This window comes from Podarcis gaigeae, assembly GCF_964106915.1.
Source record: "Podarcis gaigeae genome assembly, chromosome: 9".
Taxonomy (NCBI): Eukaryota; Metazoa; Chordata; class Lepidosauria; order Squamata; family Lacertidae; genus Podarcis; species Podarcis gaigeae.
The window spans coordinates 7270674-7284025 of NC_139685.1; the positions used below are offsets into that span (position 1 = coordinate 7270674).

Genomic DNA, 13352 nt, shown 5'->3' on the forward strand with positions numbered 1-13352 from the left:
AATTTCAAATTTGAAAGTACAGTGGTTCAACAATATACTTACATCAGCTGTGATGTCATTGAATTTTGTTATAAAAGCATGTTTTACAATATCTACTGCAATTTCTGATGCAATCACCATACAGACATCTGGAAACAATACCCAAAGATGATCTGTAAAGACAGGGTGAATGTCAGATGTACAAATGTGTCACAAAAAGCAATGACAGAAAAAGGTGAGTACATACTGTTTGGCCCAACAGTCAGAACCTGAATCTGTAAATGTCTACGTGTTTGAAATCTCAGGAAATGCCAAGGTAATAACTGCAGATGTTTCTGCACCACATAAGCTACAATATTACACACTTGGCCATAATCCACACCATTGTAACTCTTCTGAAGAACATGTTGCGCATACAAATTAAGAAATTCTCATGTGATTAATTTCTGCTCTTCTCATAGATAAGAGTGCCATTCATGACAGGGGGTAGGTCCCACTTCCTAGTATCAGAAGGCCTAAATTATGATCTGGATAGCTAGAATCTATGAGAATAACAGGTGTTTACCAAGTAAGATGTTTCTTCTTCTTCTCTCAACAGGGTCCTACAGAATTTAATGAACATGGGGACAGCTAAAAGCATTGTATCTTAGTGAAAGCATGAATACTCCTGTGCCAAAATAACAGGGCCTAAGCTTCCAGTGCTCTCTGGAAGGGCTTTGTGATCAAAGGCAGCCACAGGGAGAGAAAGGAGTCAATGATGCATTGTGAATTAAGACATGTGCTTTTGCTCTGCAAATCTTTTCAGTGAGGCTCTCTTAAAAAAATACCTGCAGATAACCTTCTAACAGAATGTGCCAGGATATCATCCAGGAGAAGCTGGTGGAGGAATGAGTTAGGCTTATATTAACAGCCACCCAGAGAGTAGCAGTAGAAACATTTTTCTTTCTTTCTGAAAGACCTGGCGAGTATTAACAGCTTTCAGTTTTAACCTGAGAATTGTCATCTGTCCAGTTTAAACTTTAATTTTAATTTATTTGAATTAATTTTGGGATGCATTTTAATCCATTGATTGTTTGTTTTTATGCATACAGTGGTGCCCCGCAAGACGAAAAACCCGCTAGACGAAAGGGTTTTCCGTTTTTGGAGGCGCTTCGCTAAACAAATTTCTCTATGGGGTTGCTTCGCAAGACAAAAAATCTTGCGAGTTCCCGCGTTTTTCTCTCGCTTTTTTCTGCCCTTTCCCTAAGCGCTAAGCCGCTTATCAGCTGTTCTGCTGATAAGCCGCTTCTCAGCTGATCGCTAAAAGCCGCTAGACCGCTAATAGTGCTAATCCGCTAAGCTGTCAATGGGCTTGCTTCGCAAGACGAAAAAACCGCTAGACAAAGAGAATCACGGAACGGATTAATTTCGTCTTGCGAGGCACCACTGTATTGTATTATTTATATGATGTTAGCTCTGAGCCTGGCTCCGGCCAGGGAGGGCGGGGTACAAATAAAAATTTATTATTATTAGTTATAGAATATAAGGTCCCTGCAGACGGCCAGCAAATGCCGTTCCTTCTTAGGCATGACAGGGTATATACAGAAGAATGAGCTCTGGAGTGCTAACTTTTTGTATGAATAGGGAGTCTATTTTGTTGAAAAAGTAGAAAATGTCAGTCCACAGAAAAACCCTCTATAGTCTCGTTAGAACATAACACTATAGTGTTCATAGCTCACTGTGAAAGAACAAGTGTGCTCATGCAGTGGCGTAGCGTGGGTTGTCAGCACCCGGGGCAAGGCAAGTAATTTGCGCCCCCTAACCCGTGGATTTGCGCCCCCTAACCCTAACCCCCAGATGTTGCGCCCGGTGCGGTCGGCCCCCCCTGCACCCCCCACGCTACGCCACTGTGCTCATGCACAGAGAGGAAATTGCAACACTTTGCTCCTCTCCTGCTCTGTTACCAAGAGCATTATGCATTATGTTTTAATCTGAATTAAAGCACTTGGGTAAATCATTAATATAGCATACACACACAATAATAAGATCCAGTGACAACACACAGATAACATACTGAAGAATTAATCAAGTCAACCACTTTTGCATTAAAATAGGTACAGCCAAATTATGTTTATGCTGCTGGCAGTCAATACAACTAAAATGTCTCCAAAATTTTATTCTATATTTCTTGTCTGGAAATATGCTTTACCTGGATTCCATGAAAACTGTTCCATGTTTCTTAGACAAACTATCAGTAACAGCACATAGTTGGTGAATCTCTCCTTTATATCTAAAAAGAATAATAAACTTTTAAGGCTACAAAAATAGCAATTTGCATCACCATTCTACAGAAGAGTTCTTATACAGAGGCTAAATTTAGTAGTGGATTAATATTACTTATAAAAAGCTGCACTCTATGCAAGAGCATGGAACAAGTTTGCAACTGATGTATGGATTCATCAAATCCAACCCAACAATCTGAACATGGGAAATAAGTTGCCTTTATTGTTCATTTGTTCTATGCACAGCTGGAATAATAAACAACTGTATTCTTCCTCAGGGAAAGGCATACATCCGACACAGCAAAAGTGATGTTCTCCAATACTGGATCATAAGTTGGCTTGATTTAATAATTACTGCTATATGTAACATCTGAAAAAAATGAATGAAAAATCATTGCTAATCACACAGCACAGTCCAATGCATATTTACTCAGAAAGTGAGTCCCACAGCATTCAATGGGTCTTCAGAACAGGCCTCTAGTTTAAGGAGGCAGGAATGAACTTAAGTGTTTGAAACATGTTGAGAGTGACATAAGATTTTCGGTATTTTTAATAGTGCTATGGACGCAGGTGGCGCTGTGGGTTAAACCACAGAGCCTAGGACTTGCCGATCAGAAGGTCGGAGGTTCAAATCCCCGTGATGGGGTGAGCTCCCGTTGCTCGGTCCCTGCTCCTGCCAACCTAGTACAGTGGTACCTCTGGTTATGTACTTAATTCGTTCCGGAGGTCTGTTCTTAACCTGAAACTGTTCTTAACCTGAGGCACCACTTTAGCTAATGGGGCCTCCTGCTGCTGCCGCGCCACTGGAGCACAATTTCTGTTCTCATCCTGAAGCAAAGTTATTAACCCGAGGTACTATTTCTGGGTTAGTGGAGTCTGTAACCTGAAGCGTATGTAACCTGAGGTACCACTGTAGTTCGAAAGCACATCAAAGTGCAAGTAGATAAATAGGTACCGCTCCGGCGGGAAGGTAAACAGCATTTCCATGCACTGCTCTGGTTCGCCAGAAGCAGCTTGTTCATGCTGGCTACATGACCCGGAAGCTGTACGCCGGTTCCCTCGGCCAATTAAGTGAGATGCAACCCCAGAGTCGGCCACGACTGGACCTAATGGTCAGGGATCCCTTTACCTTTACATGAATTTAACACACAATAAAATCTGAATATAGTGTAGCTGCATCACACATGGGGGTTCCGCTCCAGAGGCAAAGCATATAAGCAACACTGAATATAGTCAAAGTTTACCGGGCTGCTAGCAAGTGGGGGGGTGTCCCTCACTGAGGCCCTCCCCGTGTCCCTTAACTGCCTTCCCTTACTTTCTCTCTCCCCATTGCAAAGGAAGGCGGCTGCCAGAGCCAAGTGAGTTTAATTGAATTCATGCAAGTGATGCGCCTACACTGCACAGAATTAGAAGCGAAGCAAGACAGCAGTGGGGTACATGGACCGAAGACTGGATTTCATCTCAAAACCCCAGCAAGGTGGACAAACCTTGGTCACAATGTAGGACTTGTCTGGACAGAGTTAAAGCACGAGTCTGGTTAGGATGACATGCTAAACCAAACTATGGCTTAGGTCAGTGCAGGAGCAGACACAGCCTTTTCCCCAGGAGCCCATACATTTGCATTAGGCTACGGTTTGGCTTAATTTTATATGTGAACCAGACCAAAATAAATACATATCTATAAAAGAACTGCTACTTTGTTATGGTGGGAGCCAAAGAACGTTACTCATGAGTTGGTTTCATGAAAGTCAGTATGAAACAATAGGCATCATGACTACTGTAACTTCATTATTCTGCTCTGTGGGACTTGATTACAACTAACTTAGTCTGGTTCCATCTTTATTAGCCTGATTAAAAATAGTGAAACCTCAAAACAGGATTAAAATTGTACACCACTTCATAATTCACCTATGGTTTTATTTTCAGTACTGCTGTTCAAGAGAAAAACATTTTCCAACCCAGATCGGGGTGGTGAACAAGCCCTTGCCATACTTGAAGAGGAACACCACAAATTACGATCACGCAGGATTTTATGAAATACCACCACCACTGATTTCACACATGCTACATGATATATAATGTATTAGAAGCACATACTCCTGAATTAGCAGCTCACATATATGTACATACCACTGTTTGACATCTGAAACAGATTATTCTTTTCAAACTTCTTGAAAACGCTTCCTTTAATTTCAACAAACTGCAATTTAAAGAAAGTAACACTCTTATACTTATACTTTTATTTTATAAAAAACATTTTCTACAAAATATGTTGACTGAGAACATATAAATCATTTAACAGAAGTACTGTCACACATCAGTGTGATATTTATATATCTATAAATCACTTACATTGTTAGACATCATGATAGTAAGAAGTGACTTGTTGTGCGAGTTGAAGGCTACATTGAGTGTCGTTGCTTGGACCATTATCAGGATAGCATGCAAGACTGTAGTCATATATGTTAAGGTAAATGCTTTTTAGAAGAAAATATTAAATTGCAATATATATATTACGCTAAATTTTAAGATCCCCCCCCCCATTAACCAAAGCAGACTTTTAAAAATCATTGTGCTATACCAGGCATAGGCAAACTCCACCCTCCAGTTGTTTTGGCACTACAACTCCCATCATCCCTGAACATTGGTCCTGTTAGCTAGGGATAATGGGAGTTGAAGTTCGAAAACAGCTGGAGGGCCGAGTTTGCCTATGCCTGTGCTATACTATGGAGTAGCTTGCTGATAAACATGCAGTTATATCAACCATGTCCATTGCATGGTTTTAAGCATTCCAAGAGAAGGTTCAACAATTACTTATACTGCCTTGCTACCACTATTCCTGAGAGACGTGGGTGTGCATGCCCTACTAATATTTGTTATCCATTTGGTAATGTAGTGAACCACTGTTCACAACCATGGCTCAGCTCTAGGTAGAACAGCAGCAGCAGGACCAGGGAAGGAAATAAGTAGCTGCCATTTCCCCTCCCAGCACCTGCACGCTGGCTCCTTGGTTTAGCCATGGTTTAGCTAAGAGTTAATGAAAGACAAGCCAGGGGCAAGCATTAAAAGCAAGGTTAGCAGGAAAAACATGCAATGTGGACAAGGCAGGATATCAACAAGTTTTGTTCTTGGTTATAGTTTGTGATAAGTGGACAGCTTAAGTACAAGGCCTGCATGGCTGGACTGAGGAGTTCTCCTTAGTTAATTCTTGCCCAATGGAAGGTTTTTAATTTACTTTTTTAAAAAAAAAATCCAGTTCTAGTTCTTACATTAATTAAGATGAAGATTCTGACACAGAACTTTGAATAGGTTTGTAGATAAAACATAATGGTCCTCAAATCCATGCATTTTAAATACTATTTTAGCATTCATAGAGATGAAAATGAACTGCAATTCTGACACAAAAGGATACAGACGTACAGCACTGCCATGAAAAAATGGGGAATCACACCTATGTGTGCCCTTTTTCTCTCCTTTGGTTCTGTAGCTGTCCAGTAAAGAGCATCCAAAATATCTTGACCAAAAGATGAAAACAAACGATCAGCTACCTAGAAAGAAAGAGAAAATACACCAAGGAAGTATAAACTAAGATAGTTTAATTTTGTCAGCTATGTTCCTCTTAAACAAAGGTAACAGAGTTTATTTTTCCATTAATTACTGCATACTCTCAACATGTCAGTGTCCAACATGAAATGCAAATAGGATATTCAAAACAAAGTTAGGTACAATTTTTGTTTTCAAAGTTTCTACTTCCAAGTAGCTTTCCCTTCAACATCTGCAAAGTATCCTTGCTGCTGACTGGTCATGGAATGCCTGTGTGTTATAGAAGTTTTACAATTCTGCTTCAAACACAAAGTCACCTTATGTGGAGCATTGGCCAGACCTATCAGATTCCACCATTAACCCGTGTGAACAGTGCAACCCAGAACCTTTGGGGTTCTACATTGCAGGGAACAACTGGTAATGGTCAATAAATGTCATTCAGAGATGATTTTTTCCCCCTGAGAAGTCCCTGATAGTCTTCTAAGACAGTGTTTCCCAACCTTGGTTCTCCAGCTGTTTTTGGACTACAAGTCCCATGATCCCTAGCTAGCAAGATCAATGGTCAGGGATGATGGGAATTGTAGTCTGAAAACAGCTGGAGACCAAAGGTTGGGAAACACTGTTCTAAGAAACTAGAGTTCCACGGAATGCTGTTTGAAGCCACATCATTAAAAGGATGCAGAAGTATTTGTGCGCCCTCCAATTAATGTTTTTAAATTCAACCTGAAGAACCAAATCGTGGAGCAGAAAATGCCATATATTGATAATATAAACTGACTGCACATATAAGTTCCCCCTATAGGGCAATGGCAAAACTGCTGGAATGTCATGTAACTGCAGCTGTGGAAATGGAACTATGAATGTCTGGTCAGAGGGCTGATACAGTGTAGTTGCTGCAACAGAAGCAGCAGGGTTTTGGTTTTTCCTCTGGGGAAATACTCTCAAGAAAAAAGAAGATGCCAAAGAACCCCGAGAGCTGTGAGGGGGAGAAAAGGAGGCACCCTAAGAAAGAAATCTGGAGTGAGCCCTGAAATGCAAAATGGGGCCTGGGGGAAGATGAGCAAGAGGCAGCAGATGGATGGGAAGGAAAGAAAGACGTGTAGGACTCTGCACTGCCCACACCCATCCTAAGCAGGAGAAGGAGAAAAAATTTGGATCATCTTCCTAGATAGAAAGCAGAGACACTGTGCCATGGGCCTGGCCTCTCAGAATTCAGCCTGGCACTGTACGATTTGCCTGCGTGTTTGTACCTGCAGTGCTTTCCCAAGACGGACCAGCCTGGCCTGACTCAGCAGTTTCCAGCCATCAGACACTCGTCACCTGATTTCAACAGCTTTCTGGTGGCAGGAGCTTAACAGGACCACTGGGGCGCAGTTTTAAGAGCTCTTTCGGGAAGAAAATGGGCAAGAGCACCACTACCACTACCACTACCACGCTTTTCAACATCTATATGCAGCCGCTGGGAGAGATCATCAGGGGGTTTGGGCTGGGTGTCCATCAATATGCAGATGATACCCAGCTCTACCTCTCTTTTAAATCAGAACCGGTGAAGGCGGTGAAGGTCCTGTGTGAGTGTCTGGAGGCGGTTGGAGGATGGATGGTGGCTAACAGATTGAGGTTGAATCCTGACAAGACAGAACTACTGTCTTCGGGGGACAGTAGGTGGGCGGATGTGGAGGACTCCCTGGTTCTGAATGGGGTAACTGTGCCCCGAAGGACCAGGTGCGCAGCCTGGGAGTCATTTTGCACTCACAGCTGTCCATGGAGGTACAGGTCAATTCTGTGTCCAAGGCAGCTGTTTACCAGCTTCATCTGGTATGCAAGCTGAGACCCTACCTGCCCGCAAACTGCCTCGCCAGAATAGTGCATGCTCTGCTTATTTCCCGCTTGGACTACTGCAATGCACTCTATGTGGGGCTACCTTTGAAGGTGACCCGGAAACTACAACTAATCCAGAATGGAGCAGCTAGACTGGTGACTGGGAGTGGCCACCAAGACCACATAACACTGGTCTTGAAAGACCTACATTGGCTCCCAGTACGTTTCCAAGCACAATACAAAGTGTTGGTGCTGACCTTTAAAGCCCTAAATGGCCTCGGTCCAGTATATCTGAAGGAGCATCTCCACCCCCATCATTCTACCCGGACACTGAGGTCCAACTCCGAGGGCCTTCTGGCGGTTCCCTCCCTGCGAGAAGCCAAATTACAGGGAACCAGGCAGAGGGCCTTCTTGGTAGTGGCACCTGCCCTGTGGAACGCCCTCCCACCAGATGTCAAAGAGATAAACAACTACCAAACTTTTAGAAGACATCTGAAGGCAGCCCGGTTTAGGGAAGCTTTTAATGTTTGATGTATGACTGTATTTTAATATTTGGTTGGAAGCCGCCCAGAGTGGCTGGGGAAGCCCAGCCAGATGGGCGGGGTATTATTATTATTATTATTATTATTATTATTATTATTTCACTTTTGGTTGATGTGTGTGTGTGTGTGCACATGAGTTTGTTTGGCTCCTTGCTGATCTTCTACACCCTCACTGATGTGAGAAATATTCATTAAGCATGAACATTTCCTAAATGATCAAAATCTAGAAGGCAAATATAATGGGTGATATCCACCTACATCATACTCAGAGTAGACTCACTAAAATCTATTAGTTCATATTTCACATTAACCTTTAATTATTTTAAGGTCCAATTCTGATTTTTTAACATTTCTAATTAGCATTTCTAGGGCTCTTTGTCATGGGACGCGGGTGGCGCTGTGGGTAAAACCTCAGCGCCTAGGACTTGCCGATCGCATGGTCGGCGGTTCGAATCCCCGTGGCAGGGTGCGCTCCCATCGTTCGGTCCCAGCGCCTGCCAACCTAGCAGTTCGAAAGCACCCCCGGGTGCGAGTAGATTAATAGGGACCGCTTACCAGTGGGAAGGTAAACGGCGTTCTGTGTGCTGCGCTGGCTCGCCAGATGCAGCTTGTCACGCTGGCCACGTGACCCGGAAGTGTCTGCGGACAGCGCTGGCCCCCGGCCTATAGAGTGAGATGAGCATACAACCCTAGAGTCTGTCAAGACTGGCCCGTACGGGCAGGGGTACCTTTACCTTTACCTAGGGCTCTTTGTCACTTCAGCTAGCTGGAAGCCCCACCTGATGAAGGGGCTCCCATGGTTTCCAGTATGCACAAGGCGCAGAGTTAAGGCATACATCATCAAATGCGAACAAAGAGCTTCCCTGCTGCAAAAAGTGTGAACCATCCTCTCTAGATCCAGGTACAGATATTCACAGGGTTGCAGGTAGGCCTTGAACCATGCAGGGATCAAATGGAGACCCTGGTTATGTGAACTGGCACCTCAAACTGAAGGACGGATCCACTGTGCTCTATACAACTGAGTTCTCTCACCAATGTGCAAGCACTATTTCCTGACATACGTGAAGATGTTTTATGACTCTTTGTTTGCTCTGTCTGAACTACTATACAAGTCTTCGTTCTGAAGTGCCTCAGGACAGACCTTCTCAACAGGCACGTTGAATTGAATGAGCTCTGTCCTGTTGCAATAGCTATAATCAACATTGGGTGCCTCCTGGTTGCTGGACTCAAATTAGTCTCCTTGGTTCTGTGGTTTATTCAAAAGATGGTTGTTCCTCACCTTGGTAACAAACAAGGTTGTATAGATGTGAATTCTTACCACAACTGGAAAATACAGAAGTGACAAAATGAAAGAACAGTTCGGTCCAGTGAGAAATGTCCTTCAGGTACAAATTTTGTACGTTATGTACAAACAGTAAATTATTCAAGGCCTTCCAGTTTCATATATTTGTAAGTGTGCCTTTCTACACACAAAAGCATATTTTAAGTGTTATCCTGCCCTCTATACTCTATGGGTATTGCCTGTGGTTTAAGTTGGTTCAATGAAACTCTCAACAAAAGTAATTTGTTTTCTAAACGACAAAGGAAGTTCAACCTCTTCCAGCTCGTTCTTTCTCTTTTGGGGGGAAAAAACAAATTTAGTATAATAGCCCTAAAGTATATTGTGTGGTTTTTTAAAAATAGTCTCTAAAATTTTTAATTTTAATAGGACTCTAAATGCTTAGATGCCACACAATACCGCCCCTCTCTTTAAACTGGACTTACCTAAACCCTACATTCCGGCTCCACACTCCAGAAGAATTCCATGATAGGGCTATGTCACTAGCATTATGTACATTGGGAGTTCATAAAGGAGCAGGAGCCGGGAGACATGAATCTAAAAACAAAAACAAAATGTCATTTGTGGGCATTCAGCAAATGCCTACATTACTGGAAAGATCTGGAAAGAGCTCACTCAAAAAATCTGTTGCTTTTTTTTTAAAGAAGTGTTTTTTTTGAGGGGGGAATCTTTGGGTGTTCAGTTTGCGTGAATGGAAGAATGAAGCCGCACATTTCTATTTATGGGGCAAATATAACAAATACATAATCGGCCCAGTGTGCACCTCTTGGTGAAGGTAAAGGGACCCCTGACCATTAGGTCCAGTCGTGACCAACTCTGGGGTTGCGGTGCTCATCTCGCTTTATTGGCCGAGGGAGTCGACATACAGCTTCCGGGTCATGTGGCCAGCATACTAAGCCGCTTCTGGCAGACCAGAGCAGCACACGGAAACACCGTTTACCTTCCCGCTGGAGCGGTACCTATTTATCTCCTTGCACTTTGAAGTGCTTTTGAACTGCTAGGTGGGCAGGAGCTGGGTCCAAGCAACAGGAGCTCACTCCATCGCGGGGATTCAAACTGCCGACCTTCTGATCAGCAAGTCCTAGGCTCTGTGATTTAACCCACAGCACCACCCGCGTCCCAGCACCTCTTGGTAAGTGACAGTTAATGGTTTACCATGAATGTGGAGACTGCTCCCACTTTGCTCCTTCCCTCGTCAGTGGAAGCAACAAACCATGATCTACAGCATAGTGTCACATCTATCCCAATTACTGTAGTTTCACCCAAAGAAACCATGATTGGTAAGCGATGTACTAACCATTGCTAAACATGACAGTTTCAGAGCCTCCAAGTGTCCCTACCTTGCAGGGACAGTCCTGAATTTATAAAAGCCATCCCGGTTTCTGATTTGATCCCAGAATGTCCCACTTTTCCTTAGAATGTCCCTATTTTCATTGGAGAAATGCTGGAGGGGACATTTCTATTTTCATTGGAGGAATGTTGGAGGGTATGCAGTTTGAAGAAAAATAAATCACGAGCTCCAGTTCAGATATAAACCTAAGCCAGGCAACCATCATCTGTTGCGCTTGCTGGTTAGAGAAGTGGAGTGAAATGGGAGCCAAGTGACTGGCAGAAACTCTCCAGGATTTCAGAGAGGAGTCTTTCCCAGCACTACCTGGAGATGTCAAATTGTATCTGGGACCATCTACATGCAAAGCAAATGCTGGCATGGCTTCGGCAAAGGGTAAGTCATGTCTGATTAACCTTTCAGAGTGTCAACATGCATATTGTATTGATCCTGTTAACATTGTCAAAAGCTTTTTGACAATCAAATTGCACAAAGTACCTAACCAAAAATTCCTGAGTAAGCTTAGCAGTCATAGAAGAGAGGTTCACCTGTGGATTATTAGTAACTGGTTAAGAAATAGAAGGCAAAGGGTGGAGGAAAATGCTCAGTTCTCCCAATGGAGGGATGTAGAAACTGGAGTTCCCCCAAGAATTGGAACTTGGACCTGTGCTTTTTAAATAGCCCATTATTGATTTAGTGTTGAAATGAGCAGTGAGGTAGCCATGTTTGCTGATGATACCAAATTGTTTTGCGTGGTGAGAACAAAAGGGATTGAGATGAGCTTCAAAAATATCTCTTCTAACTGGCTGAAAGGGATCATTATTTGGGATCATGAAGAAAGGGATCAAAAACGAAAATGCCAGTATCATAATGCTGTCGCAAGAATCTATGGCAAGACTACACTTGGAATACTGTGTTGCCACATCTCAAAAAGGTAACTGAAGAATGAAGGGGTTGCTGAAACTCTCCTACAAGGGACTTTTTAGTTTAGAAATAAGTCAAGTAAATGGAGACATGATAGAGATGCATAATATTATGCATGATGTAGAGAAAGTAGACAGGGAGAAGTTTTTGTCCCTCTCTCATACTAAACATATTGGAGAACTGGGCCAATATGAATTTCAATAGGGACAAATGTAAGGTTCGACACTTAGGAAGGAATAATCTGTTGCACAAATATAAGATGGGGACACCTGGCTTGACAGTAGTATATGTGAAAGTGATCTAGGGGTCTTAGTAGACCACAAGCTTAAATGAATTAACAGTGTGATGCAGCAGCAAAAAGGCTAATGCTATTCTAGGCTGCATCAAAAGAAGTATAGTGTCCAGATCAAGGAAAGTAATAGTATCACTCTATTCTGCTTTGGTCGGACCACACCTGGAGTACTGTGTCTGGGTGCCACAATTTAAGGAGGATATTGACAAGCCAGAACATGTGGAGAAGAGCGCGAGCAAGATGATCCAGGGTCTTAATGTTTAGCCTGGAGAAGAGGACACTGAGAGAAGATACGGTAGCCATCTTCAAAGAGAAAGCTGCAAAGGTTAGGACCTGAACCAATGGCTTCAAGTTGCAAGAAAAGAGATTCCGAATAAATATCAGGAAGAACTTTCTGATTGTAACAGCTGACTACCTCTAGAGTTGCCATACATCCAGGAAAACCTGGATATGTCCTTTTTTTGGAGGACCAACATGCCCATCCGGGTGGATTTTTACGTTATAAAGGAAATGTCTAGGTTTGGGTTTTTAAAAAATAAATCAATGTGTGTGGGGGGGGGGGTTGGTTTTTTGGAGGGGCCATGTGCATGCTTGGGAGGGCACTGTGTCCCAGAAGTGGAAGCACCACAGCAGAGTGACGCTATCACAGCGAAGATCAGGTAGGTGCTGGGGTCCTGCCTCCGCTTGGGCTGCTTTGCATTGTCCAGCTGCTGCCAGCCCATGCCAGGGAAAGAGGTGCACTAGAGCATCAGCAGCCCCACGCGCCTCCTCGGGCTGGCAGCATCTTGGGCTGTCCTCTTTTTTGTTCTTCAAGATATGGCAACCCTACAGTGCCTCGGAAGGCGGTGGACTCTCTTTCATTAGAGAATGCTCTCTTTCATCTCTATTTCATTTTCCAAGTAAAAGACCAGCTCGGCAGAAGGTGCACCTTTTTTCTAAAATCTTCCTAGTCCCTCAGCCCACACCATTCCACAGAGACTACAGTCCATAGCTGCTGGGGAGAAATGGAGCAGGAAAGTCACATTTTGCCAACCTTTTTCTCCAGACACATCTCAGGATCAAACCCAAAGTCCTGGATCTAAGGGTCTGCTTTGCACAAACAGGGGTATTTCTATTCACATGAAAGGGGATTGCTCTGGGATAAAACTGTATTTGGTGATGCTTCTGAAATATTTTGAAATATTTCAAAAGATAAATAATAGCAGAGCTGAAAACGATTTTTTAAAAACCCACTTATGCACATGTAGTTGCCTCCTTAATTGCTATACTATTCTTCTGCTTGCTTTAATTATTTTATTTCTATCCCTTCCTCCCTTCAAGAATTCTT

General features: G+C 43.1%; 1 protein-coding gene across 5 annotated transcripts in view; it reads right to left on the minus strand.

Annotated features, from left to right (window-relative positions):
- The window catches only part of TAPT1 (transmembrane anterior posterior transformation 1), a 68865-nt gene that overhangs the window by 10482 nt on the left and 45031 nt on the right, over positions 1-13352 (minus strand). For all 5 annotated transcript variants that reach the window (XM_083698280.1, XM_083698276.1, XM_083698277.1 and 2 more), the window contains 5 exons: positions 5653-5788; positions 4593-4690; positions 4371-4440; positions 2168-2248; positions 43-152 (listed from right to left, as the gene is read on the minus strand). In XM_083698280.1, the coding sequence (XP_083554406.1) occupies positions 43-152; positions 2168-2248; positions 4371-4440; positions 4593-4690; positions 5653-5788 (495 nt within the window). The remainder of the gene's footprint in view (positions 1-42; positions 153-2167; positions 2249-4370; positions 4441-4592; positions 4691-5652; positions 5789-13352) is intronic.